This window comes from Sitophilus oryzae, unplaced genomic scaffold, assembly GCF_002938485.1.
Source record: "Sitophilus oryzae breed Bouriz unplaced genomic scaffold, Soryzae_2.0 scaffold_1500_pilon_pilon, whole genome shotgun sequence".
Taxonomy (NCBI): Eukaryota; Metazoa; Arthropoda; class Insecta; order Coleoptera; family Curculionidae; genus Sitophilus; species Sitophilus oryzae.
The window spans coordinates 3,033,632-3,059,705 of record NW_022146171.1 but is presented as its reverse complement, the minus strand read 5'-3'; the positions used below and the strand labels follow the sequence as shown (position 1 = coordinate 3,059,705).

At 30.6% G+C, this 26,074-nt stretch overlaps 3 protein-coding genes and 2 long non-coding RNA genes across 6 annotated transcripts in view; 3 read left to right on the top strand and 2 right to left on the bottom strand.

Annotated features, from left to right (window-relative positions):
* Nucleotides 1-4,530, top strand: part of LOC115878149 (tumor protein p53-inducible nuclear protein 1) — an 80,012-nt gene extending 75,482 nt beyond the window's left edge. For both annotated transcript variants that reach the window (XM_030894530.1, XM_030894531.1), the window contains one exon: nucleotides 1,521-4,530. In XM_030894530.1, coding sequence (XP_030750390.1) covers nucleotides 1,521-1,676 — 156 coding nt within the window. In that variant the 3' untranslated portion in view covers nucleotides 1,677-4,530. The remainder of the gene's footprint in view (nucleotides 1-1,520) is intronic.
* LOC115878144 (uncharacterized aarF domain-containing protein kinase 5) overlaps nucleotides 1-8,913 on the bottom strand; it is a 98,182-nt gene extending 89,269 nt beyond the window's left edge. Inside the window, exon 1 of the mRNA XM_030894524.1 lies at nucleotides 8,796-8,913. The gene's annotated coding sequence lies outside the window, so the exon portion shown is untranslated. The remainder of the gene's footprint in view (nucleotides 1-8,795) is intronic.
* On the top strand, nucleotides 8,747-22,270 carry LOC115878150 (uncharacterized protein F13E9.13, mitochondrial). The gene is made up of 5 exons (XM_030894532.1): nucleotides 8,747-8,887; nucleotides 9,167-9,249; nucleotides 21,201-21,341; nucleotides 21,431-21,630; nucleotides 21,884-22,270. The coding sequence occupies exons 1-5, from the start codon at nucleotides 8,815-8,817 to the stop codon at nucleotides 22,203-22,205; spliced, it is 819 nt and encodes a 272-aa protein (XP_030750392.1). The 5' UTR covers nucleotides 8,747-8,814; the 3' UTR covers nucleotides 22,206-22,270.
* Nucleotides 10,439-11,560, top strand: LOC115878151. Its single transcript, XR_004049474.1, has 4 exons — nucleotides 10,439-10,493; nucleotides 10,812-10,868; nucleotides 10,963-11,031; nucleotides 11,145-11,560. It is a non-coding gene; the product is annotated as an uncharacterized LOC115878151 (long non-coding RNA).
* On the bottom strand, nucleotides 13,685-16,273 carry LOC115878152. The gene is made up of 2 exons (XR_004049475.1): nucleotides 15,657-16,273; nucleotides 13,685-14,043 (listed from the first exon to the last, which is right to left on the bottom strand). It is a non-coding gene; the product is annotated as an uncharacterized LOC115878152 (long non-coding RNA).
* Nucleotides 22,271-26,074: the final 3,804 nt, after the last annotated feature.

Sequence of the window (26,074 nt, the reverse complement as noted above, 5' to 3'; positions counted from 1 at the left end):
AAATATTTTTCTGTAGGGAAACCGGTCCTGCCATCTAGTAGTCTTAGTCCATAAACGCCTTAGGTTGATCTACTTTAAAAATATATATACAAGGATATTAGTGATGGGCATTACGATTTTTTTAGTGAACCGAATCACACGATTCAATTTCTCATATTGAATCTACTCCTACGATTCGTTCATTTGAACGATCCACATGCACAATTTACGTTTCATAAAAACAAGAATCGTAACTGGCACTACCGGCGATAATTTGGCCAGACAATTACTTAAGGGACCAGAAAAAGAAACATACAGTCATTTCATATGTTTTTCAACACCTTCTGACACTGGCGTAATTGGATTGAATATATTACCAATAATATTAAATTATCAATCCAATTCATATATACTGTTTATTAAAGACTTCTTATTTTAAGGCTTATTTTACTTCTTATTTAGGCAATTTAATATTTTTAGAGCCATGTTTTAATTCCGATTTAATAATCATAATAAATAGTATGTAATACCGCATGATCGAAAAAAATGGTATCCAGTTGGCTTGAAAATGAACATCGATGACATTGCCCATATAATTTTACATATAAACTGACTGCGATCTTCATTTTATAACATCGCTGACGCCGTTTTTTTATCTTATTAAGCAGAGGCCAACAATATTTATTTAGAGTTGCATAAAACACGATTTCGTCCTTTAGTCCGATATTTAATGGTTTATAGTGGGTAATATTATTTTAACAAAAATATTAATGTGAAAATTAAAAACATTACAGATACTCCCGTACTAAGCGCAGTATAAATAAGTTTTTTTTCTTGTTTATAACTTTCTTATCGTTTGTATTTTATGCCCATGATGTTTGTTTAGGGTTTTTGTTCAAGTCTAAATATTGGTGCCTGACTCTATGCCTATATCATCGCAGCGCCGCAGTAGAAACGAATGATCGGATCGCATCCGATTGAATTCTCACGATTTTTTTTTACGGCTCATCGTTTAAATCTTATGGATCCATGTTGGCCACGATTCAATTGAACGAACCGTATTGTAACCAATGAATCAATTCTCACGACTCTGATCGAACGATCGCATTGTGATCCGATTCAATTCTCACGATTCTTTTTTACGGCTCATCGTTTAAATGTTATGGATCCGTGCTGACTACGATTCAATTAAACGAACCGTATTCTAAGCAGTGAATCGAATCTCACGACTCATTTTTAATACTCGTTTAAATGAACGAGAGACGTTCAATCAAAACTCAAACGATAAATTCAAACGAAACTCATTCAATCTTTGCCCACCTCTACTATGTAGGTATTATAGCTGCCAGCTCCCTTAACGACCGTGATAAATATCGACATCACGCCAGTGCGGGAAGATGTCAAAAAATCTTCAATAACGCCTGACGTAATTTATGGACTAATAAGTAACTATTATTTGTGAATATTCGACAATATTATTTTTTGTATTCATTTTAAGGTTATGGAAATAATTTAATTTAGGTATATTGGATTATTTGCAGATGCAGGTGAAGAAACTGGCCAAGCAGGCGACCCGCGGTCACCTGGACCGCTCGAACAAGGCTCGTGAAGTGAACGGGCGCAATAGGAACCCACGGCGCAAGGAACGGTGCCAGGGCTCAGCCCGTTCGCACGCCAACAATAACCGCAAATGCTAAACGCGGCGTTCGCAACATTGATCTCATTATAGAGACGAACGGGAGAAGAGAAGGGTTGAACATAACCGTTCTTTTTTCTCGAGAGGTCTCGTTTGACAGGCGTCTTAACGCGCAGGCCTGTCAAAATTGTACATGTATCGGTAGTGGAGTGTTTATTTCGGTTTGTTATATAAAGACTTTTCATGCAACTGGTTCATTAAAAGGTCTTTAGGATCTTGTTTAGATATAAAATTGAATGTTTCGAGTTATTTCCAGGTATTCTTTCTTTTTTAAATATTTCCTTTTATCTGGTACTTCCAGAAGTGCCTGTCAGTTTGCTTATCCGGGTCAGATGCGATTTAAGGTGTGATTGCGCCCCATAGTAGTTCGTTTCCACGTTTTAAAGTGATATTTTCAAAAAAAATGTAAAATTAAAAATGGTGTAATACATAAAATACAGGTTTTGGTCACGCACAGTCATAAGAACGTATCAGTAGGTATGTCTGATTTTAAAATTTTCTATACAGAAATTATGAATGAATGAAAAACTTTTAATGAACCAGTTTCATTAAACACCTTGTATATGTCTGTATCCTATATCCCAGCAAGATCTCGCTATTCCCCTTGGACTAAGATTGGACAAAGGATTTCTTTTAACTGCATGATTTTTTTTATTCATTTTATAGTTATAAAACTCTACATAATTTATAACTTAATTTTGGATAATTTGCCTTCTATTTAAAAATAATTTAAAGACTATTCTTTCTTCTGACATCGTCAGATTTTGAGGGTTAGTTTTCTGATCAAGTGTGTTTTGTAAGATGACAGATAAACAAAATCCTTATGGGAAATTACACGAGAATTTTTTCAACTGTCAATTGTCATTTTTGGATTATACTGTATATTTCTACAGATATATAATGGGTGTTTCAGTACCACTGTTCCAATAGAATACTTTAATTATAGGCAAAAGTTATTATATGCAAATAGGTGATTTTTATTACTTTTTATTATTTTTATTCAGGAATACTTCAGGAAACTAAAATCTTCACCAGACTAATTCTATGTTTTTATGCTGTATATCTGGTACACTGGAAAAGTATAAAATTTACTATGCAACTGTCTGACTTCTTTAATTGGATCAGAAATACCGAGACACCTGGTATAAATAGCGCATAGCTACTTCAAAGGTGATTTATTATTTATGCATGTTCCACATTGGAATAAATAGTTTCCAAACCAGGACAAATTCGGAGCTCATTTTTAGATCCTAATAACAAACCTCGTATCTAATCAGAACTAGTAATTCTAAAGATAATATAATAGGTAATTTGAAGTATGGATTCATATATGTAAAATGCCAAAAACAATATAAAATAATGCTCATATACTTCAAAGAAGTTTATTTTGATTCATATATTTAAATTATTGTGTAGTTTTTAATTTTATAATTTGTTTGTTTATTTATATGTCCCTAAGTAAAATAAGTGAGCTGTATCTGGGCTGAAGCTTACTTTTTTAACTTTATAGGAACTCAACGACATATAATTACTACTACTACTACTCTTATTGAGTAGTTTTCTCTATGTTTGAGGCCATAAAAATTGTTTTATTAATTACCATAATTATAATTTTTATAATGAAAAAAAAAATGAAATGTGTTATATATAGTTTTTATTTTTTAAAAAGTCCATAAAAAAGTACAATATGCAATTGGATACAGACATTTACAATTAATATTCTATTAAATTTTTGTTTTTAATATTTTGTGATTAATTTTTATTTTTGAAAAACACTCTACTACCACAATCATTTAATCCGTAACGTTCAACACTATGTAAGGAAAATGATAAGAATGGCCAAGTTTAAGAGAAAAAAATGTGCCCTCAAACTTGACCATTAGAATCTTTGCTTGGGGCTCTAAATATTCCAACCATCATTATTAGTTAGTTATTAAAATATTAGCTAGAATTCACGTCATCAAATCTCATCGACTAAAAGCACACACGAATATTCTTCATTCTGGATTTTGAATTCTCTCAATTTTTACCCCTATATATTTTTTTTGACGCAAGGTAATATAAATTACAAAAACCTTCGTCAACCAATTTTATTTGATTCGAAATCTTGAATGAACTTTATTGTTTTCTTTTCAGAGCAAAACTATATCATTAAAAAAGCACATGTGATTAAAGAAAAGAAAAAAATAATATAACCAAAGCACCAATGTGTGTTCATACGAAAAAAAAAATAAATAAAATGAGAAAATAACTTAAATCAATTGCATGCTGTACAAATAATTGTAAATTAACCATGAACGTTGCGGATACTTTAGTATTAAGATTCAAAAAATATTGTTTGTTTATTTTTTTATTATTTGAATTGAATTGATTGTTACGTAGACTATTCTGTAGGTTTAAAATATTTTTCACTTCAAATTTCTTTAGGTTGAATTTAAAAAATATTTTAAAAATACAGAGTTATTAATTTAAATAAATATCACATTACTGCTAGCATATAAGTAATACTCCTATATAGCTAGTATATAATAACATTATATAAAGTTCGATATTACTGAAATTTGATTTTATAACTATAACATTATGTTGTTATATATTATCATAGAAATTATTTTTTGTTTTCATTTAATTATTCTATGATAGCGCTACGTATCACTTAAAGATGGATAAGAAAAATTTTATGAAAAAGTAAAATTTTAAAAATTTTCTCGCCTATTTTGCTAAATATCTAGAGTATTATAATTGTCTTAGTGTGACTAAATTTAGAGGCGCGAAATTTAAAAATAAAACAATACTGATTTTGTAAACAGCAGACAAAACATTTTATGCAATACTAATAATTCCAATAGTTTCGTGAAAACTTCCAATAGTTTCGCGACAGTGCAAAAAATATCAACGTTGGAACGCTTTGTGGATTGTTTTCGGTACTGTCAAAAGTGTCAAGCGTGCGTGTATCGATTGGTTTTTTGTGTTTGTTTAGAATTTCATAACATAGCCCTATTATTTTTTATTAAAGTAAAACCTCTGAAGGCGGGTAAGGGGACGAATAACTCACAATCTTTAGGATGTTTATTTAAATTTTAATGCTTCAAAAAAGGCAGGGCAGCGGCATGTTTCGGGACTTAAACAATTACCATCATCATGCCCAGAAAGACAAAACGTCAACCTAGGAAGTACCACCACTCGGAAGAAATAAAATTAGTTTACCTACCCTTATCCGCCTTCAGAAGTTTTACTTTGATAATATGTACTCACACTGGGTTAGAGAACGTTTAGTTTCCTATTATTTTTGTTTGCAATTTGCTGTAATAATAATTATTATTCTTGAAATGGAAAATCAGAATCCAGTAATTGTTGGTAAGTGTTGTTTCAACTGTGTACTCACTAACTCACTTACCTATCCTCTCTTTTATGATCCTGTTATGCGTAGTTTCCTGTTATTTCATTCTTTCATTGCAGTGGTAGAATCTTTGAACATTATTTTACAAATAAAAAATTAATTAAAATTTCCGAACGATTTACTCCACACAAATTCACAAGGAAAAGTATAACGCACACGTATTCGAATTCATAAAAACTAACCAAGACAGAAGCATCAGCCGGACGCATGACCAAAATCAGCTGTTAAAAATCGATAATCCCTGCCATTATGCTTTAATGCGCAAGTTAACCCAAACATTTCTCAACTTGGACCATGTACCGAAATTACCGTTCTGAAATCGTAACTAAACGATCCCAAGGTAGGTTGGTACGCAAATAGGATCGTCCGATAACCGTCAAATCTCGGTTGTAACACATTTGAATTACTGCGCACGAGCGTGATCGTTCGGTGACAGTTTTGCGGCGAGTTGAAACAAACCTAAGAAGGATATACCACGTGACCCATTCTTTCTCTCTCTACCCTTGTTTATGACATTCTGCAAGTTGTTGCCGTCGCACTCTCTTGTCAGATGCTAAAAGTATTTACTAGCCTTATAGGAGTATTACTTATATGACTGCTAGATTATTAAAAAAACTGGGCATTTAAAACATGACGAGGTATATATACATTGGCCAGTTAGAATTTCTGTATATATTGGAAGTAATGTGATGACATTTTTTGTATATAAAAAGTTCGCAGTAATGTAAGTATTAAAATCAGAAAGGATTAAAAAAAGAAATATTTTTCGTTGATAATAATTATTAGAAGTCAAAGTTTAAATTTTTCGAAAGTTATCTGGAAATATCTTGAAACATATTCTAACTGAATTCTTAAAATAGCTGTGTAAAAAAGTAAGTAATTAAGTCCATTACACTGTACATTTCTTAGATTAAAATAAAAAAAACTACAGTTCATGTATAATTAATCTAAAATCGACTAGATTAGGGATGTTATATTAAAAAATAAAGAGTAATCATCAGAGCAATCTGTGATATAACTATTTTTATAGACCAAAACAATTGGAAGATATTTCCAGATAATCCAAGTTCGGTTTTTTTTTGTCAAGAACTAAAAAAAAATAGAAAAATAAATATATTTATATATTAGTTAATTAAGAACTGTTTGTTGCCTAGGCCATATAATATATTTTATCAGGAATATTATTTATGTATTTATTTATTGTAAGACGATATATGGTAAAAAACTCGTGGATGGGCAACAAAGTTTTTTCTCTTCTCTACGGCAGGTTATTATAACTTGCTTTAGTATTTTTTCAAATTATTTTGGACCATGTTCTATTTGAATGGGTCTTAGTCAATATGAGCTAAAAGACTGTGATTTATGTTTTTTACAAGTTGAAGCTTGACAAGGACCCGTTTTGTTAAACAGTGTTATATTAAGATGACCATCCATACGAATAAGAAAAAAAAGTACAAAAATATCACTTGATTAATATTAAAAATTATTTTCAAAAAAGTAGTTCTCAAATGATATTGGTTCCTTAATAAAAATGTTTCGAAACAGTTTGACAGTACATTTTGAGCAATGCCAAAATGTACTGTAAAGGCTTTAAAAAAACATTTCGAGGACTACCTTTTCTTTTGGAACATAAAACTTTTCAAAATTTGTAAAAGTTACTAATAAATTCATAGAGCTTATTAATATTACCCTTAGACTCTGTTTTAGTGCAGTTTCAAATACCATCTACAATAATTCTAAAACAGGTTTAACAAAATGTTCATTAAAATTGGTATGGTGCACTAAAAAAGATTTTAAAAATCGCTAGTAGTCTTAATTGTTACGTAGACTCATAGAAAATCATGAACATTTTAAATAATACTATATACTGTTAAGGATTTTTCCTTCTCAAAAGATGCACCTTTAAAAATCTTTCAGGTTATGTTATTTATATAAAATATAAAAAGTTCTTTCACAGCTAGAGGCGTCACGTTAAAATATTTAGTGCAATAAATCGATATTTTCAAAAAATAACATAACCTTCTCAAAAAAAAAACTATTAAACTGTCTGTCTGTGTCGTAGGTATGCGTATAATGTATGTAATAAATGTATGGTTTAAAAAATCTCTGTATGATGCACATTTTTCGATCAATTTTTTGAAAGAACCGGAATGAACGATTTACCCGCTCTTGTCCACGAATCTGGATTTTTCACTTCCCATTTTTTTCTTGATTGTAAAGTTGTTTGAATTTAAAAAATAATTTCGTAGCATGTATGCGTTTTGCTGATAGCGTTTAGAGATTTATTATGTATCTTTGTGAAGTAAATATGATTATATGAATAAGAATGAAATGGAGAAAATGTTATAAAAAATTAAAAACAATAAAAACTATGTTAAATATACGGTCTTTTTTCTATAAACTCCCATTTTTAATACCTTACTTAACTTATACAATATTGGTAATAACTTGCAGTATGCTATTATCAACTATTATTATAATTATTAGTGAAAAAACATCAAGTCAGTCGAAATGGGCATTTAAAACATTGCTGACACTGAATGTTTTGACAGTGACAGACTTATGTGTTATTTGAAGTATATCCAGAAAGCAAAGAGAAGATAGATGACAGCAGAGTTGGGCGTCAGTGTCGAGTTATGTTGTTGACCTCGACACGTCGAGTTTTGTTGTTGACCTCGACATGTCGACAATACGTCGACTATGAAGAAACTGTCGAAAATGTTACAGGCGCAGGTTTGTCGTTAGGACAGTGATTAAACCCCCTCCGGATATTTTTAGTTATTTAGTTTGACTTAGACTATCGTGCGAACTTCACAAGCGGTGGTTGTTCAGGAGGTACCTACTAAATTTTTGTTGTACTTATTTTCCCAGTTAGTGAATATACCGGGTGCGTCTCAAAAATGGCTCACCCCTATAACATTTTTATTTTTTCAGATAAAAAAAAACGATATTTGGTATGTTATAATATGACAAAAATTAGGATTGATTGACGTATTCAATTGTTTTCGGTCATTTCCTGTTTTACCGGAAATAACTTTTGATTTTTAAATTGCACCCTCGATATTTTTTTACTTTATTTGTTAAAAAATGACAAAATTGCTAATAGAATGACATATAATATGTCAACATTTTGGATTAAAAAACATCGATAGTATTTTAAATTTCAATCTAGAGCGCCATGGTTGTGTTAAAAACACTAATTTTTAATCAAGGAGCCTTGGAAAAATATATTTGATAGTCTGACGTCTTTCGTGTCTTGTCCTGGCCAGTTAAACGATGCCCAAATTGTATTTTTAATATCTAAATTTTTCAAATTAAACAAGGGTGGCTCATTAGCATATTTAGAAAAAGCAATTTTTGCGAATAATTTTGGTACCACACACTTTAGTATTCAATTGTTTTTACTCATTTCCGGTAAAAGAGGAAGTGAGTAAAAAACAATTACGTCAATCAATCCTAATTTATGTCATATACGAGCATACCAAATCGCGTTTTTTATCTGAAAAAATAAAAAGTTATAGAGGTGAACCACTTTTGAGACGCACCCGGTATATATTGATGGGCATTTAAATTTTTTCTCATGTACATAAATGTAACAAACATAAACAAATCATTAAAATAATCTCTTATTATATATATATTTTTGTTTGTTAAAGAAGTTTGTTTTTTTCGAAGATAAATAAATGTGCTTATCGCAGTTTAACCTAAAAATGTACTTACTACTTAAAATGAAATAAAAATGTTGAATTTCCGAAAATTGTTCTCAAAAAAATGCGCTGTAATAGGAATGGTTCACGTGGAAGCACTGCCCGGTTTGTATATAGTTTTTTTAACGAATTTTAAATTTATAAAAAAATGCTTTTCGCGTGACAACGTGTTATACAATCCGACTAATTGTTTATTGCCGTTTATTGTTTAATTAGTTGTATGAAAAAAAAAATGATAAGATAATAAATTAAAAATGCATTGTCGATTCAACACAAAAAAATAAAGATAAAATCTAATTTAAATTATATTTTAAGCAGTAAATAGAACTAGGTTTAATAATTAAAAATTAAATAAAAACTGATATAAATGCATTAATTTTTTAGGTACACCCTTGTTTAAAAATAACCTACAGTCTATTATATCAAAAGTCAAAAAAGAAGCTGAAATTTATTTAGAAAATAATGTGGTAAGATTTTCAGTACTTTTCTATATAGCTTGGTGATAGTTTTTTAAATTTGTGAAAATGGAGTTTGTAACATAATAGCACAGAACAGATACAAATCAGAAATTTCACTTATGGGATTTCCGTTGTCAAGATTTTATTTTTTATGTTATATGCGCGCAGGCGGCACAAAACCATGCGCAAGGTTTTTGTGAGGTTGCCAAGGTAACCCATAATTCTCAGTACTTGAAAAATGTATTTTTATATTATAATCCCACGGCCACATTTCTTCACTCATTTAGCATTTCTTTCACGAAATAAGTGACGCAAGTATACAAGAATTACCGAATATACATAATTATGAGGAATTTGATATATTTGGAAAATTAAAATATACCTAAAAATTAACATTATTATTACGAAAAACGCGGCATGGCAACGTCCCTTGAGTGCAGCATTTTGCGACGTAGTACGGAATGTAACAAAAATTTACCTCATTTTCTGCACAAAAAAAGTTAAAAAATATTATCATTGAAATATTTAAACCAAAACAATTGAAATTGATTTTAGAATAAATAAAACCAACGGGCATCGTCAGTTTTGCACTCTATTTTGCTTTACTGCTAAATATAAAAAAATTATTATTGCAATGGTAATTAAAGATTCAGGAATTTCTTTGTTAAAATCTGACAACTGACAACGTTGCTCAACATTTCTAACCTAAAAATATGAATGTCATATGAACGGGCGGAAAAGTAAATTAACGGAAAAGTAAATTAAAATAATTTTAATTTACTTTGTGGTGTGTTTGTGATATTTTGTGACTATATTTGTTTGACAATTTTGTTTATAATGGGCCTTCGTTACTGCTGTGTTCCCGGCTGTTTAAGCAATACGGAGACTGATATGGGTCTTAGCTTCTTTTCATTCCCATTGGATCCAAAAAGGTACATAAATATTTTTTATCTACACAATAAGGAATGTTTCCTCTAGAATTTTAAACAATCTAGTAAGATTTTTTAGAAATTCTAAAGTTTTTGACAGACTCATGTAGTACAATCATCTATTAAATAACGAAAAATATTTTAATAAATTCTAGATGTTCTGAGTGGGTTAAGAACTGCAACAGGCATGATTTTAGAGCAAAATCACCTATAGATTTGCATAGAGGGTATAGAGTTTGTGGAAAACACTTTCAACCTACCATGTTTGCGGAATGTCTCAAAGCCGTCTAAAGAAATTTGCTGTTCCAACTTTATTGATGTCAGGTGGGTTCATAAGCATTGTTTTTCATTTTACTTGTAATTTTTTTCAAATCATCAGTTGCTTGTTTATCTGCACAATCGATTTATACACTTGCACAAACGAACATTTAAATAAACAAAAATAGTTTATAGATAGGCATTTAGAAAATCCAGTTTCAGTCTGTTCGTGGTGGTTCTGTGTAATATTTTCAATATTTTTATGACAAATACTATATTACTGAAAAACAAAAACTTTTGACAATAACATTTAGCTTTCAATTTTGCCTCTTAAAATTGTGTTTGTGTTATGCTCAAAAAAATTAAATAAATATATTTTTGTAGACAATTCCATGATGGAAGTTGAAGCTACTATTCCTGCTGTTCCTATTACATCTGAAGGTGAGTAAAATACTATTTTTTTTAACCTTTTAAACACAATGCAATAGGGTATAGAATTCCAGTTTTCAATAAATATTTTATTTTATGTTTTCAGCGGTTTCAGAATCTACTTCACCAGATGTAATTGCTATTCCATCAACATCCAAGGAAGTTACATCTGAAGGTGAGTAAAATACTATTACCTTTTAAACACAATGCTGAATATAAATCTGAACTGCCATACCGATATAGGGTATAGAATTCCAATTTTCAATAAATATTTTTTTATGTTTTCAGCTGTTTCGGAATCTACTTCACCAGATGTAATCGCTATTCCATCAACATCCAAGGAAGTTACATCTGAAGGTCAGTAAAATATTTTATAAACACAAGGCTGAATACAGGGTGGCGCACCTCATTCATCTTGGTTGATTATACGAAAACGTAAAGATATAGAAACAAAATATTTTATGGGTATATGTGGAAAGACAATGTACTTAATTTAAAATTATTTTAAAATGTACAGGGTGTGTCAGGACTAAGATCCATACCAAAGTTATATTTTTTCTTATGGAACACACGGTATTTTATTTCACTTTGGGATTCTTGGACATAAAATAAGGTATTTATTATAAGGGTTTAATATGTTTAAAAGGTTTGGTTTTTGAGATATTTAAATACATTTAAATATGCATGTTATAATAACAAAGTTTGTCAACATCCTGTACATTAATTTTTAAGAGTTAATTCTTGTGCTGACTTTGAAGCCAGAGAAATAAACTTTACTAAAAAAATGTATTGCATCCTTAAATGTATAGAGGGGTATCAAAAATTGCTGGTCTATTTTAAGTATTTACTTTACATAAAAACTTTGTTATTTCAAATACAACACTATGTATTTTTTAAAAGAAGTTGAAGCAGATTTTATTTTATATAGATATGTTTCTAAATACGATAGGTTCTTAAATACAGATTTTTTTTTAGATATTTTTAATTAGCAAGTAAGTTTAGTTAGATGATATATATTTATCTATTCTTTTTTTTTAATTTTTCATTTGTATTAATAAATTTTAGGATCATTTACATTTAAGTAATTGTATTAGATTTTGTACCTAATATCACATTGCTAGGATTATATGTATAATTTTTACATATTTATAATAACAAATAAAATGTTATTTTATTTCAGTCAAATTGTTTTTATTATATTCTGTCTACATTTTCAAATGAAGGTTTGTATTGAAAAAAAATAAAATTGCTGAATCATAAAATCATGACAGCGTCAAGCTTATAGTGGGACCCTGAAATTTACATAAACAGGGTCCCAAACTGCAGTTAAAAGTCGCTTATTCCTATAAAAAATTCACTACAAATTAGGTTACTGCAGCAAAATCCTTATTACTTATTGCAAATCCTGCATTTTTTCCTAGGCCCCTTTACACAAGTACAGTATGATCGAATAAAAACGGCGTCAGCGATGGCTATGAAATGACAATCGATGACATTTCCCATATAAAATGACAGCGATCTTCATTTCATAGCCATCGCTGAGGCCGTTTTTATTCGATCATACGGTATAATACCGTATGATCGAAAAAAAAACGGCGTCCAGTTGGCTGGGAAACGACGATCGATGACTTTCCCATATAAATTTACATATAAAATGACAGCGATCTTCATTTCAAAGCCAACGCTGACGCCGTTCTTTCTCGATCATACGGTATCATACTGCCACAAAACCCACCTTGTCCGAATTATTTTTGTGATTATTCTCTTTGAAAATTAAATATTAATGTTTATTTCTAGAAAAACGAGATACAAAACAATGACTCAACTCAATGAACACTTTTTTTTGTAAAATAACGCTTTAAACATTTGAATCAATTGGCATGATTTTTCGTATTATTTTTACACATTATTTATTTTGTCACTACTAAATCTTACTTTTTTCAAATAAATACTGTTAAAAAACGAAATACGCTCCTGTCACGATTCACACGTATCTGAGTTCGACCCTGGCTCTTTTAAAGCCATCAACTAATGATCAGCTGTGCGGCGCGCAGGAGGATGAAATCTGTGCGCGAGGAACGGAATTCTTACAACACACTTGAAAAGCACCGACGTTCAGTGAAATTTCTGATTTGTATCCATAGACTTAGAATAAAATATAGACTGAGCATCTCATTCATAAATAGCTGGAAGATGCGGACAGACAACGTCTTGTTATTGTTGTGTTATTGTTTTTGGCTCTAACGAGTGCGACACGAGCGATAGATAGGCTGTCTCCGTCGTAACGGTCGTTTCCTGACGGCTCTGCCGCCCAACGCAACACTGTCTTTTGTTTCTTCAGTGCACCTGCACTCTCCGTATCATAGGCGGGTATTTTTTTTAATTTTAATGAAGCTATAATTCAATTAAAAATATATCGTATTTAAACTTTTTATATTATTAAGATTTAGGATAAAGAAAAATAGTTTAATATAAAGCAAAGTTTAGGACTTAGAAAAAAAATACGTCTTAGAGTCTAAAAACGATAAAAATAATAAAGTACGTGTTATAGAAGAAATTTTAATAATCGAAATTATTTAATTTTTGAAATTGATGATAAATTATTAATTTAATAAAATATTAATTTTAGTCAAACATTTACAACTCTAATATTAATCAAAACAGGATCTATTCTATAGATATAATAGAACAGAAAGAGAAAAAACTTTATAATTGTTTAATTTTTTTTTCCGGTAAAAGTGATGTCTTATTATGTAAATTAGAAAAAACAGGAATCTGTTCCATTAAAGCAAGCTTTTAGGAAGTGAATAAAATGAAAACTACATTTATTTAACTCGTTACTGTCTTTATTATAGAGTAAGTATAATAATGGTAATGGTGACTATACTTTATTCAATGGAAATATGCACCAAATTCAAACAAATATAAAAGGCATGAGTATAAACAGTATTACTACAGTAATATTGAACATTGGTTCAAAAATATTACATTAATATAATACAATATTACTGTAGGTATTACTGTCAACGTGCAAGCTTGTTTGAAGCTTGATGTATTTGTATGCGCTTGGTACATCTTGGCGTTGGAAAATGTATAGAAAATTATTAAGAAAAACTAGTACGTAATGGGGGATATCTTGATATACAGAGTGGTCGGAATTGTATTCAGGAAACTTTGGCAGCATAATCTGCAAATAAAATCAGTAAAAAAAATAGTATAAATTTATGTCCTAAAATGCTTCGTTTCAGAGATACAGAGTGTAGAAATTTCATTTTTATTTCGCTTTTTTCCAAATAATTTATGAAGAATGTATTGATTAATTCGTTTCCAAATATCTTGAGAACTATACTTGTGGCGAGTGTCAACAAGAGACCTTATTAAGTAAAAAACGTTGGAAATGTAAATTTTTCTCAGTAGTTTTATATAGATACAGACAAAAAGTATTACTCTTCAAATAACTTAAAAAATATGTAGGTGGCGCCCCCTATTAGTAAAAGTCAAATTGACATCTAAATCTAATTTTTCATGTCAAAAAACTCCCAAACGCCAATTTTCGTCCAAATATTGACGTCACTTCAGAAATTATTTGGAAAAAAATCGAAATAAAAATGAAACTTCTACACCCTGTATCTCCGAAACGAAGCATTTTAAAAACTTACAAGTTCATTTTTTTAGAAAGCCAATGCAACATTTCTGAGTTTCAAATAAAGATAAAAAACAGTAAAACATATAATAATAATATGTAAATTATTTTCTTGGATACATACATATATGGCAAATAATAACAGATTGTTTTATTAAAGATTTACGTTTTGGTTAATTCTAAAACTATCTTCAGATTATATGTGATATTACTTAAGTGATATTACATTATAAAAGAAAAAATGAAAATTATACCTTATAATCGAAAAAAAACGGCGTCAGCGATGGCTATGAAATGAAGATCGCTGTCATTTTATATGTAAAATTATATGGAGTATGTATCGATGGTTTTTTCCAAGCCAACTGGACGCCGTTTTTTTCGATCATACGGTATTACAAATTAATAATAGATTAACAGTCGAGAAAAAAAAAGAAAAAACTCTAGGTAAGTACTGGATAAATTTTAAAATGGCATATTTATTTTATCTTTGTTTAATATAAAAAAAACGAAATATCTACCTGGTTTACATAACCCTGTATAATTTGTGAAATAATAATGGACAAAAATGCAAGCGGTAAGAAAAATATTTACAAAAAATATGTACTTGTTTACATTTCTGGACCATTGTTCGTCATTTTTGTTATCATAATGGTGACCCTATCATAAAAACGTAGTTATTTCTATACCTGATGTGAAACTATAGGGAAAAAGTAATGTTTGTAAAATATTTTAGTCTTGAAAAAAAATAAGGAATGTTTGGTATTTTAAAATGTTTGGTAGCTTGTAATTTTTTCGACTTTCTCGATTGTTTATAGTTTATAATAAGCCTTAAAAATTGTTGTTTCATAATGGAATATCATTCTGGAATTCCTGTATGTTATTTTAGATTCTAAGGATGGTTTTAGAATAAAAAGAAACACATTTTTCATAAAAAAAAGCATTAAATTAACCAATGCCCAAGAAAATAATGTGTCTACTTCTTATGTACTTAATAATGTATCTACTCGTTATATTAATAACGAGGTTAGTAAGAACCTTTACGTAAATGATAAATATAAAAAATACAGATTTTCCAGGGTTTATAATTTACTAAATTATTATCTAAATAAGCGCCTTTCTACAACGCCACTGACGCCAAAATAGTAAATTTGACTTACCTGTGGAATGTTGTTCCAGGACTTAAATAGTCCAATTTCTTACAAATTTGGCACTGACGAACCTGTTTTATAGTTTTTAAATAAAAAGTAATCAAAATAAACACTAAACCGACACTACACACTAAGAAAATCGAATCCAAAAAATACAAAATCAAAACATCCAATAAAAACAATAAAATAGCCATGGAGAAACTGTGACAACAAGGTTTTACGACACGTGCTTTACTCTACTATGGCTCTACTACGAGAGAATAAAGAATGAACAGGCGACCCGGCGATTGATGGGTGTTGCCAAATTGTAAAGAATTTGTCATTTTTAAATAGTCTCCGACTTATAATTTAGTAGTATAGGGACTATTTAATACATCTTTCTACTATTAAACACTACTTTATTAAAATACAGTTTTAATATCTCAATATATGTGTATAACAACAAAAAAAATATTAATAATATTTTAGACGTGACAACATAGGCTGGAGGCGAAAGACTCAGACGGCCGAGGTCAGCTGCACCCAGGAGTAAACATGTTTACAAAAATTAATATTGGACCGCGCTTAAATGTAAATAGTGTAGTCTATATTTTATTCTAAGTCTATGTTTGTATCTGTTCTGTGATAATAGTTATTTCAGTTGTATGACTGGTTGTATACCTATATTATTATATTTCCTAAACATTTTCAATTTTCGTGGTGTTTTAAAAGTGGTTTTCCCTATAACCCTTGTTTATTATACAAGGCTATAACGCTTCTAATTTTCCCAATTAAAAAAAACGAGTTCGTATACCGGGTGCGTCTCAAAAGTGGCTACCCCTATAACTTTTTTATTTCTTCAAATAAAAAAACGAGATTTGGTATGTTAGTATATGACATAAATTAGAATTGATTGACGTATTTAATTGTTTTTGGTCTCTTCCTGTTTCACCGGAAATGACTACAATTTTTGATTTTTAAATGGCACCCTCGGTATTTTTTTTTACTTTATTCGATAGAAAATGACATTCTGAATAGAATATCATTTTCTATCGAAATATGTCAACTATTGACATTCTCGCTTAATAAAGATCATATTATGTCAACTTTTGACATGTTCGCTTAATAAAAAATCGTAGTTTAAAATTCAATCTAGAGTGCCATGGCTATGTTAAAAACACTAGTTCTTAATCAACGAGCCTTGGAAAAATAGATTTGATCGTCTAATGTTTTTAGCGTCTTGTCCTGACAAGTTAGAAAATGCTCAAATCGTATTTTTAATCATATCTCAATTTTTTCAAATGGAACGAGGGTGGCTCGTTAGCATATTTGGAAAAAGCATTTTTTTACGAATAATTTGATACCACAGACTTGGTATTTCGAGTCAAATTTTCGTTACAAACCGCAAGTTATAATTTCAAATAAACCATATGCGAAAATTTCAAAAGTTGACATATAATATGTCATTCTATTCAGAGTATTATTTTCTTTCGAATAAAGTAAAAAAATACAGAGGGTTATTTCGGTGAAACAGGAAGTGACCGAAAAGAATTGAATACGTCAATCAATCCTAATTTATGTTGTATACTAACATACCAAATCTCGTTTTTTAACTGAAGAAATAAAAACGTTATAGGGGTGAGCAACTTTTGAGACGCACCCGGTATATGTTAGTAATATGACATAAATCAGGATTGATTGAAAATAAAATAAAAAAAATACGTCAAATGAAATACGTCAATATTTCATTAGTTTTTGACATTTTTAATTTTTAAATGGTATCCTCGGTATTTTTTAACTTTATTCGATAGAAAATGACATTCTGAATAGAATGATTTATCATGTCAACTTTTGGCAACTTCGCTTCGGAAAAAATTGTATTTTTAATTTCAATCTAGAGTGTCATGGCTGTGTTCATAACGACAATTTGACTCGAAATACCAAGTATGTGGTACCAAATTACTCTTAAAACAAGCTTTTTCCAAATACGCTAATAAGCCATCCTTGCTTCAATGGAAAAAGTTGAGTTATGGTTAAAAAATACGATTTGAGCATATTTCAACCGGCCAGGAAAAGTCACGCAAGACCAAAGTCAAGAAGACGAATTTTACGAACGCCTATTTTCTAAGGCTCCTTGATTAAAAATTAGTGGTTTTAGCTAGCACAGCTATCGCACTCTATATTCAAATTTTAATACACATTTTTTATTTGAATGAGATTAGGGGTGATTATATTTTACTAAGCATATTTCACTTTCACAAAAATCAAGGAAAAGTACGGCAAGGGCAAAAACTACCCCCACCAACTTTAGTAGAAATATTTTCTCTCCACCGACGGCTGATTTTTTTTCCTAGTATTTACTACATTTTTTGAGTCTTGTAAAAGAAAGCCACATCGCATAGTTTTTGAGAGAAAAAATTTGGAGACATTTTTTCCAAAAGGATACCTGCAAAGCATACAGGGAATTTCAAATATTTCGTGGACATTGAACAAATATGTATTTTTACAAAAGTGCCTCCGTTGTCCGTTAGAGGGCACCAATAAAAAAAATCGAACGTTAATTAACTTAAAACTTATATAGCTTACTGTGAAATATCATTTCTGATACTAACATAATACTCCATATTTCCGCCAACTACATTATTAGCAATATTTTACTACTTATTATTACGCAAAAAATGTTGTAAGTTACGCAAAAAATGCTGTCGTCTGTGCAGTTGGATAACATTTCTACTAAAATTTATGTAGGGGTGCTGGTACTTTTCATTCTTCCCGTACTTTTTCTTGTTTTTTTTTGTGTAAGTCAAATGTTAAAGCGCTTAGCAAAGTATACACACCCCAAATATAATTCAAATCGGAATATCGGTTCTTAATATATCTTAAAAAATGTGATATTTTTTTATGTTTGATTCTCTCTAACGAACAAACAAAGCAATTTTGTATAAGGGTAATAGTCAAATAGTCTAAGAGCTAGCAACGTTCCCGAGAAAGCATTTTAAGAAAGCTGGCTCTTTGATACCTATATCTTTTACTATGCTCTCTGGAACAGCATGCGGCCCATCTGCCGATACCCGTTGCGTTCACTACTGCGCATCGGAAGCTTATATTTTTTTATTTATTCCGTTAAATTCTAGTATTAATCGAATAAATCGAATAAGTAAAGTATTAAATATTTTTTTTGAATCACCAGAATTATTTAATACTTACATGTCACATGTAGTAAAGATATAGTTTATTAATTACTACGTGTAGTTTAACAACCCTGACTGCGCATTGAAACAAGAACCTCTATTTTTATTAGCCCTTTAAATTCTAGTAGGTATTGAATATAAACCGGCCGAGTCTCCATAGCTCAGCGCGTAGAGGTTCCGCCATGGATCCCCCTATCAAGCGAGGAGTAAGAGTTCGAGACCAGGTCAGGGCAAAAACTTTTTTTATTTTATTTTCGTTTATATTCTGATAAAGTAAAGTATTAAATAATTCTGGTGATTCAAAAAAAATATTTAATACTTTACTTATTCGATTTATTCGATTAATACTAGAATTTAACGGAATAAATAAAAAAAATATAAGCTTCCGATGCGCAGTAGTGAACGCAACGGGTATCGGCAACCAGATGGGCCGCATGCTGTTCCAGAGAGCATAGTAAAAGATATATCAAAGAGCCAGCTTTCTTAAAATACTTTCTCGGGAACGTTGCTAGCTCTTAGACTATTTAACTATTACCCTTATAGAAAATTGCTTTGTTTGTTCGTTAGAGAGAATCAAACATTAAAAAAATATCACATTTTTTAAGATATATTAAGAACCGATATTCCGATTTGAATTATATTTGGGGTGTGTATACTTTGCTAAGCGCTTTAACATTTGACTTACACAAAAAAAAACAAGAAAAAGTACGGGAAGAATGAAAACTACCAGCACCCTTACATAAATTTGAGTAGAAATGTTATACAACTGCACCAACGACTGCATTTTTTGCGTAACTTACTACATTTTTGCATAATAATAAGTAGTAAAATATTGCTAATAATGTAGTTGGCGGAAATATGGAATATTATGTTAGTATCAGAAATGATATTTCACAGTAAGCTTTATAAATTTTAAATTAATTAACGTTCGATTTTTTTTATTGGTGCCCTCTAACGGACAACGGAAGCACTTTTGTAAAAATACATATTTGTTCAATGTCCACGAAATATTTGAAACTAACCTAACCTGTATGTTTTGCAGGTCTCCTTTTGGAAAAAAGTCTTCAAATTTTTTCTCTCAAAAACTATGCGATGTGGCTTTCTTTTACAAGACTCAAAAAATGTAGTAAATACTAAGAAAAAAAATCAGTCGTCGGTGGAGTTGGAAAATATTTCTACTAAAGTTGGTGGGGGTAGTTTTTGCCCTTGCCGTACTTAAATCTTAAATGGCACCCTCGGTATTTTTTACTTTATTCAATAGAAAATAACACTCTGAATAGAATGACGTATCATATGTCACCTTTTGACTTTTCGCATATAGTTTATTTGAAATTATAATTTGCGGTTCGTAACGAAAATTTGACTCAAAATACCAAGTGTGTGGTATCAAATTATTCGTAAAAAAATACTTTTTCGAAATACGCTAATGAGCCACCCTTGTTCCATTTGAAAAAATTGAGATACGATTAAAAATACGATTTGTGCATTTTCTAACTGGTCAGGACAAGACAGTAAAAACATTAGACGATCAAATCTATTTTTCCAAGGCTCCTTGATTAGGAATTAGTGTTTTTAACATAGCCCAACACTCTAGATTGAATTTTAAAAGTTCTGCTTTCAAGGCGCAGTCAGGGTTGTTAAACTACACGTAGTAATTAATAAACTATATCTTTACTACATGTCACAAGTAGTTTTTTAAATGTCGAGTAGTAAATGTGTAGTTTATGTAACTAATGTAGTTTTTTAAAATAACAGTGAAAACATAACTTAAAGACTTTGTTTGTTGATCAATTTAAGAAATAAAAAATCTATATTTTGTGAATTTGTTCCTTATTATGTGATATTTTTAATACTTAGTAGTTAAAAATGATTGGAAGACGTCTTCAACTGACAACAACATAATAATTTATAGTTTATTTTGTGTTCAATGATACTTTGTATTTCATAGAAAATACATCTTTGTTGAAAAAAATTGTCTTTTTTTTCTGATGTTTAACTTATACAAATATAATATAATTTCATACTTCCATGATAAGAATTTCTCTTGATTGCTTCATAAACTACTTAACAACTCTGTGCGCAGTAGGAAACGCAACGTTTACCGGCAGCCAGACGGGCCGCATGCTGTTCCAGAGAGCATAGTAAACGATATATTAAAAAGCCAGATTTCTTAAAATACTTGTTTTTCCGACGTTGCTAGCTCTCGTACTACAAATTGTGCCCGATGAACTTATTTTAATTCCAAAAATACGTACTAGTTCTATGTCCACGGAATATAGGCATACGGATATGAAATAAACCCATTATATTTTAAAAGGTATCTGGTATCTAATGACTTGAAACTGAAATATCTACCTAAAAAATATATGAATCTTTTTGACAGGATGGCATTCTATTAGAGAACATGCATGATGTTCCTTACATCCAATCAAAAGATTTTGGCCCTGAAATCACCGCTTCCATGAGCAGAATATCCACGGAAGTTAGACATTTAGTACCTAATGATATTCCCTGTGGTATACAGGTAACTCTAATTACTACATGGTGTGATCTTATAGAGCTCTTTTGAGACCACTCTCGAAGACTCGATAAATATATTTCGAAATGTTTTAGGTGTTATCATGTGGAAACAAAGAAGCATTGGCCATTGCAAAAGTATGCTCTTTGAATTTCATTCGAGCCGAAGGTTACGTTTTTAGTCATATAGGAGATGAGGGTTTTACAGATGCTAATGCTGGCAAATTGTTAAGGTACAGGAAACAAATATCGGCAGAAGATGTTTTGGTTTTTGCCGACATAAAGAAAAAACACAGGTATAGTTTATCCAATAAGAGCATCTCATCAATGACAGTTATCTGTCGTTTTTTGGATGTCATCTCTTGAAACAACTTCTCGCGCTTTGCAAACTTGTGTTGTAATGTAATATCTACCTTTTGCCGATATGAAGAAAAAACACAGGTATAGTTTATCTAATAAGAACATCTCGGCAATGACAGTTATCGGTCATTTTTTGGATGTCATCTCTTGAAACTTCTCTTACTTAGCCTAAATCCTTTTTATTTTTAGTTCACACGCTATAACAAGCGACATTTCTTTGGAAGAAACGGCCAAAGCAGCCGAATATTTTCTGGCCGACGGTGTTATACTCACAGGAACATCTACAGGATATCCAGCCGATTACAATGAATTAAACATGTTAAAATCGACATCCAGATTGCCTGTTTTAATAGGTTCGGGTGTAACAGTTGAAAATTTGGAAAATTACATTGGTGCGGATGGTCTAATTGTAGGTTCGCATTTTAAAACTGCTGGTTTTTGGCAAAATGATATTGATAAAGAGAGAGTAAAAAAGTTAATGCAGAAATTGAATCAAATAAGATCTGAATAAAAGCATAAAATTAAACAGATTATATACGTATTAAATACTCAATAAAAAGCCTAAACCGCTGTCTACAAATAAAGTTTTACCTTAAGTTTTGTCTGTCAGTTAAAACGGAAGAACCGATCGGAGAACTGACGGCAGTTCGCTGTAAATCCTCTTCTCTCTTAGTCCCGTCTAGACATTTCATTTTGAAATACTTTAAATACAAAAGATATAACTATGCTATCCAAACCAAAACAAAGAAAAATTATTTTATATTTTAGAAAGTTTGGCGTAGAATTTTGAACACCCTGTATGATTTAAGATTAGGATATTTATAGCAAAGTAAGTATAGACCATCTAAAGCAAATATCTAATATCACAGAATATCTAGCTACGCAACAGAAAAATACTCGAAATGGAAGAGCTAAAATTGCACAAATAGAATACTAGATGGCGCGACAATATCTTAATCAGAATATAATTGGAAATTTTGAATTTTCGGTTTTGAATCGACGATAGATCGACGGCTCGTCGACGGCCGTGAAGTACGGCTAAATATGCACAGTTGCCAGATTCAAAAAGACTTTAATTCGCATCCCATTCTTTTTCTTATGTATAATAGTTTCTTTCTATTCTTCTTTTCTTGTCAGATACACGTATATTAATTATTCGTTTAGCTTTTAAAATAGTTTTAAGTATATTATTACAAAACATATACATTTTTAATATACACTACCTTATAATGTTAACTAAGGAAATACCTTTAAAATTAATAATATATGTACAGGGCGATTGATAGTGATATTTATTAATGCTGGAACGTTAGTAATGAAATATAAGTTTAATAATAATGGAAATAATTTATTAAAATGCAGTACAAAAAATGTTAATTGACTAAAAAATACTATAATAACCAAAGACATTATAAAGATAGACCGAACATCCCATTCATAAATACTCGTTGGAAGTGTATCAAACATTCCAATGTGTCAGACAAGGACAGAAGAGACAGAGAAGTCTAAAATTTCCGACCCCGGCAACTAGACGCATTTGCATTGTTCTAATGGCCAGTGGCGAATCGTTTTTTAGAAGGAATTAATTAGTAAAGTAAAAGTAAAGTAATTAGTAAAATTTTTCTTTCAATTTTTTTCAGAATATGGAGGCAATGGTAAAGCACATTTTAGACATTTTTGTAAACATAGGTGGCCGGAACATATTTTCAAACTAAAGTTGTAGATTTGCCATTAAATTTCCATTCCAGAAATACCTAGGGTTGCCACTTGTCCTTTTTTGAAAAGGACAGTCCTTTTGTGGAATAACTTGTCCTTTTGACTTGTTTTGACTTAAAAAGTCATTTTTATTTACGTATTTTCCCTGAGAAAATTACCTACAGCAAACAGAAATATTATTTTCGTCCAAATTGAATTAGAGATGTTATAAAACTTTTCTTATTTAGAATAGGCAACATTATTTAGAACTTCCCGTTTAATCTCAAATGATAGTTTAGGTTTTAGTTTTACCTTTTTTGATCTTAAAAATAACTTTTCAAAATTAGTAATTAGTAACGATTTAGTTAGTTCGCAATCGATAGCTTCCTGTGAAGTACTGTGTAATAGTTGTTTAATCTTGTATTATTAATAACTTTCTATACCTAAAATCAATATTTAATGAGAAAATTGTGTTTTTCTGAAAATATAAGACAAGATTTGACTTTCGGTCTTCTTCTTGTATTGTGATGGCTCTGATATGAGGCAATTACCTTTTAGTCTCTCAATAGAAGGATTTATCATTAAAAGTATCAAATCTGTGTGCTACAGTATGGGATTTCTGTCGCATAATAATAAATATTACGTTTATTTACAAACCCATTACTTTTAAAGGTAGATTCATCAGACAATCAAATTTTAGTTAAATGTCTCAATCTTCATGAACTGTATTAAGCATATGTATTGCGGTTTGAATCACCCCGTATGTTGACAAAAATATTTTGAAAATGTGTGTTACAATGGCCTTATGTAAAAAATTGAAATTAAAATCACAAACCAAAAACGTAATAGGTAAAAAGCTTTTTTGGAGGCCTGGGTGACTCTGTATATAGGTATGTATAAAACTAGTAGCCTAAAATTACAGTTCGTCCCATTCTAAAAAAAGGTAAATACAACATACAAATAACTCTAGGAAGAGGTATTTATACGGTGGTAAAAAATTGTCTAAACAAGGCCGAAGGGGCAGATATAATAAAGCTGTAAAATGTAAAAAGGTGGGGTAAACACATTTGTTTATTTGTTGAGCAAAATTCCTTTAGAATATCGTATATAATGACCAAAATATCACGCAATTTTAAGAAAAAAAATGTCACTTTCTGGCTTATAATAAAGTTTCAAATGCAACGTTTATATTCAAATTTGTTATGATCTACAACAGTTAGGTAGTAATTGAGACGAATTATAATTCAATTACCGGCTACTACGTTCTTGTTTTAATAGATCAAAATTCAACAAATATAATTAGAAATTATTTTAATTGTAAGGGGCTCCGCTGTAGGACGCCTATGTACAATTACGGCGGAAATTTGTACCTACCTGTGAAAAGACAAATTCGGGTAATTTGAGCTTATTTTTCCACACACTTGACACTGTCGTACCATATTGAAAATTCGCAGATTCAAAAGTACGTTAAACAAAAACAAAAACTACTGAAAAACACTGAAAAGTTCACTTGTGACTTGATTCCGACTTCAAACACACCGTAAGCTAAACCTAGTACGCTATAATGGACCAAGGGCCGTCGCGAGGGATGGTGGGACGGACGGCTCATTTTCATTCTGGAAGACTAGCAACGACGTTGCCAATAGTTCTAGACGTTTCAGCACATTAAACAATAAACACAACGCATATATCCTCTGGTTAATAACATATTAATACGCATGCTTCTTTAAAAATAAACTATTAATTTAATTAAGAAATTGAGATTTATTGATATCCGGTGAAGGTTTTAAAGTCACTTTTTCTGCAAATCAAACTAAGTAGATAGGCGCAAATTTGAGATGTGGCAATGTCGCCTTCTCTATCTCAGTTGGTTTTTACAGTACGTAGTCAACCTCCGATTGTTTGATCGGGTTAAAATGCACAATATGATATCTGTTCTTCCTAAATCTATGATAATAACAAATTTTTTCGGTTTGCCACGCTATTTATATAGACATAGGTAGATCTTAAAAAGTGACACAGGTAAAATTAATAATATCATACTCGGCATAAAAGTTGCTATCACGACATCGTACAATAAATTAAAATTCGTAAAATAAATTAAAATTATTAATTAAACAAATCTTTATAAAGAAACGCTAGTATACCAAATTTGGGCCCAATCGAGATCCAGGAAATGATATGATAATATTGTACTATATTATGCTACCATTCGATATGCTTCAAGGTACCATAATATTGCAATGTCACTGAAGATCCGTAGTATACCAAGTTTAGAAGGTACCACTTTATATGCTCCATGGTACCATAATATTACAATGTCACCGACGATACGTAGTATACCAAGTTTGAGCCCAATCGAACGCCATGTACGTAATATGGTACTGTATTATGGTACCACTACCACACCAATATGGTTCATGGAATCATAATATTGCAATATCAGCAAAAATACGAAATTATATGTCAAATATGAGCTCAATCGAACGTCAGGAAGTGGTATCATAATATGGTACGATAGAAGGTACCACTTTATATGCACCATAGTACCATCATATTGTTAAATTCTTTTGAATTCGCGGTTAATGTCAAGCAGTGACTGCCGCGGCGACGCTATTCCTTCACTCCCGTTCGCGTCCCGCCTTTTAGGCGCACATGCGTGAGCAACCAAATAATTAAAAAGAG

Bases quoted from the DNA above. Each gene is read 5' to 3' on its own strand.
- LOC115878150 (XM_030894532.1), top strand. From the start codon at position 8,815: ATGTTGAATTTCCGAAAATTGTTCTCAAAAAAATGCGCTGTAATAGGA. The intron at 9,250-21,200 runs GTAAGATTTTCA...TCTTTTTGACAG, and splicing joins TTTATTTAGAAAATAATGTG to GATGGCATTCTATTAGAGAA. The intron at 21,342-21,430 runs GTAACTCTAATT...GAAATGTTTTAG, and splicing joins ATATTCCCTGTGGTATACAG to GTGTTATCATGTGGAAACAA.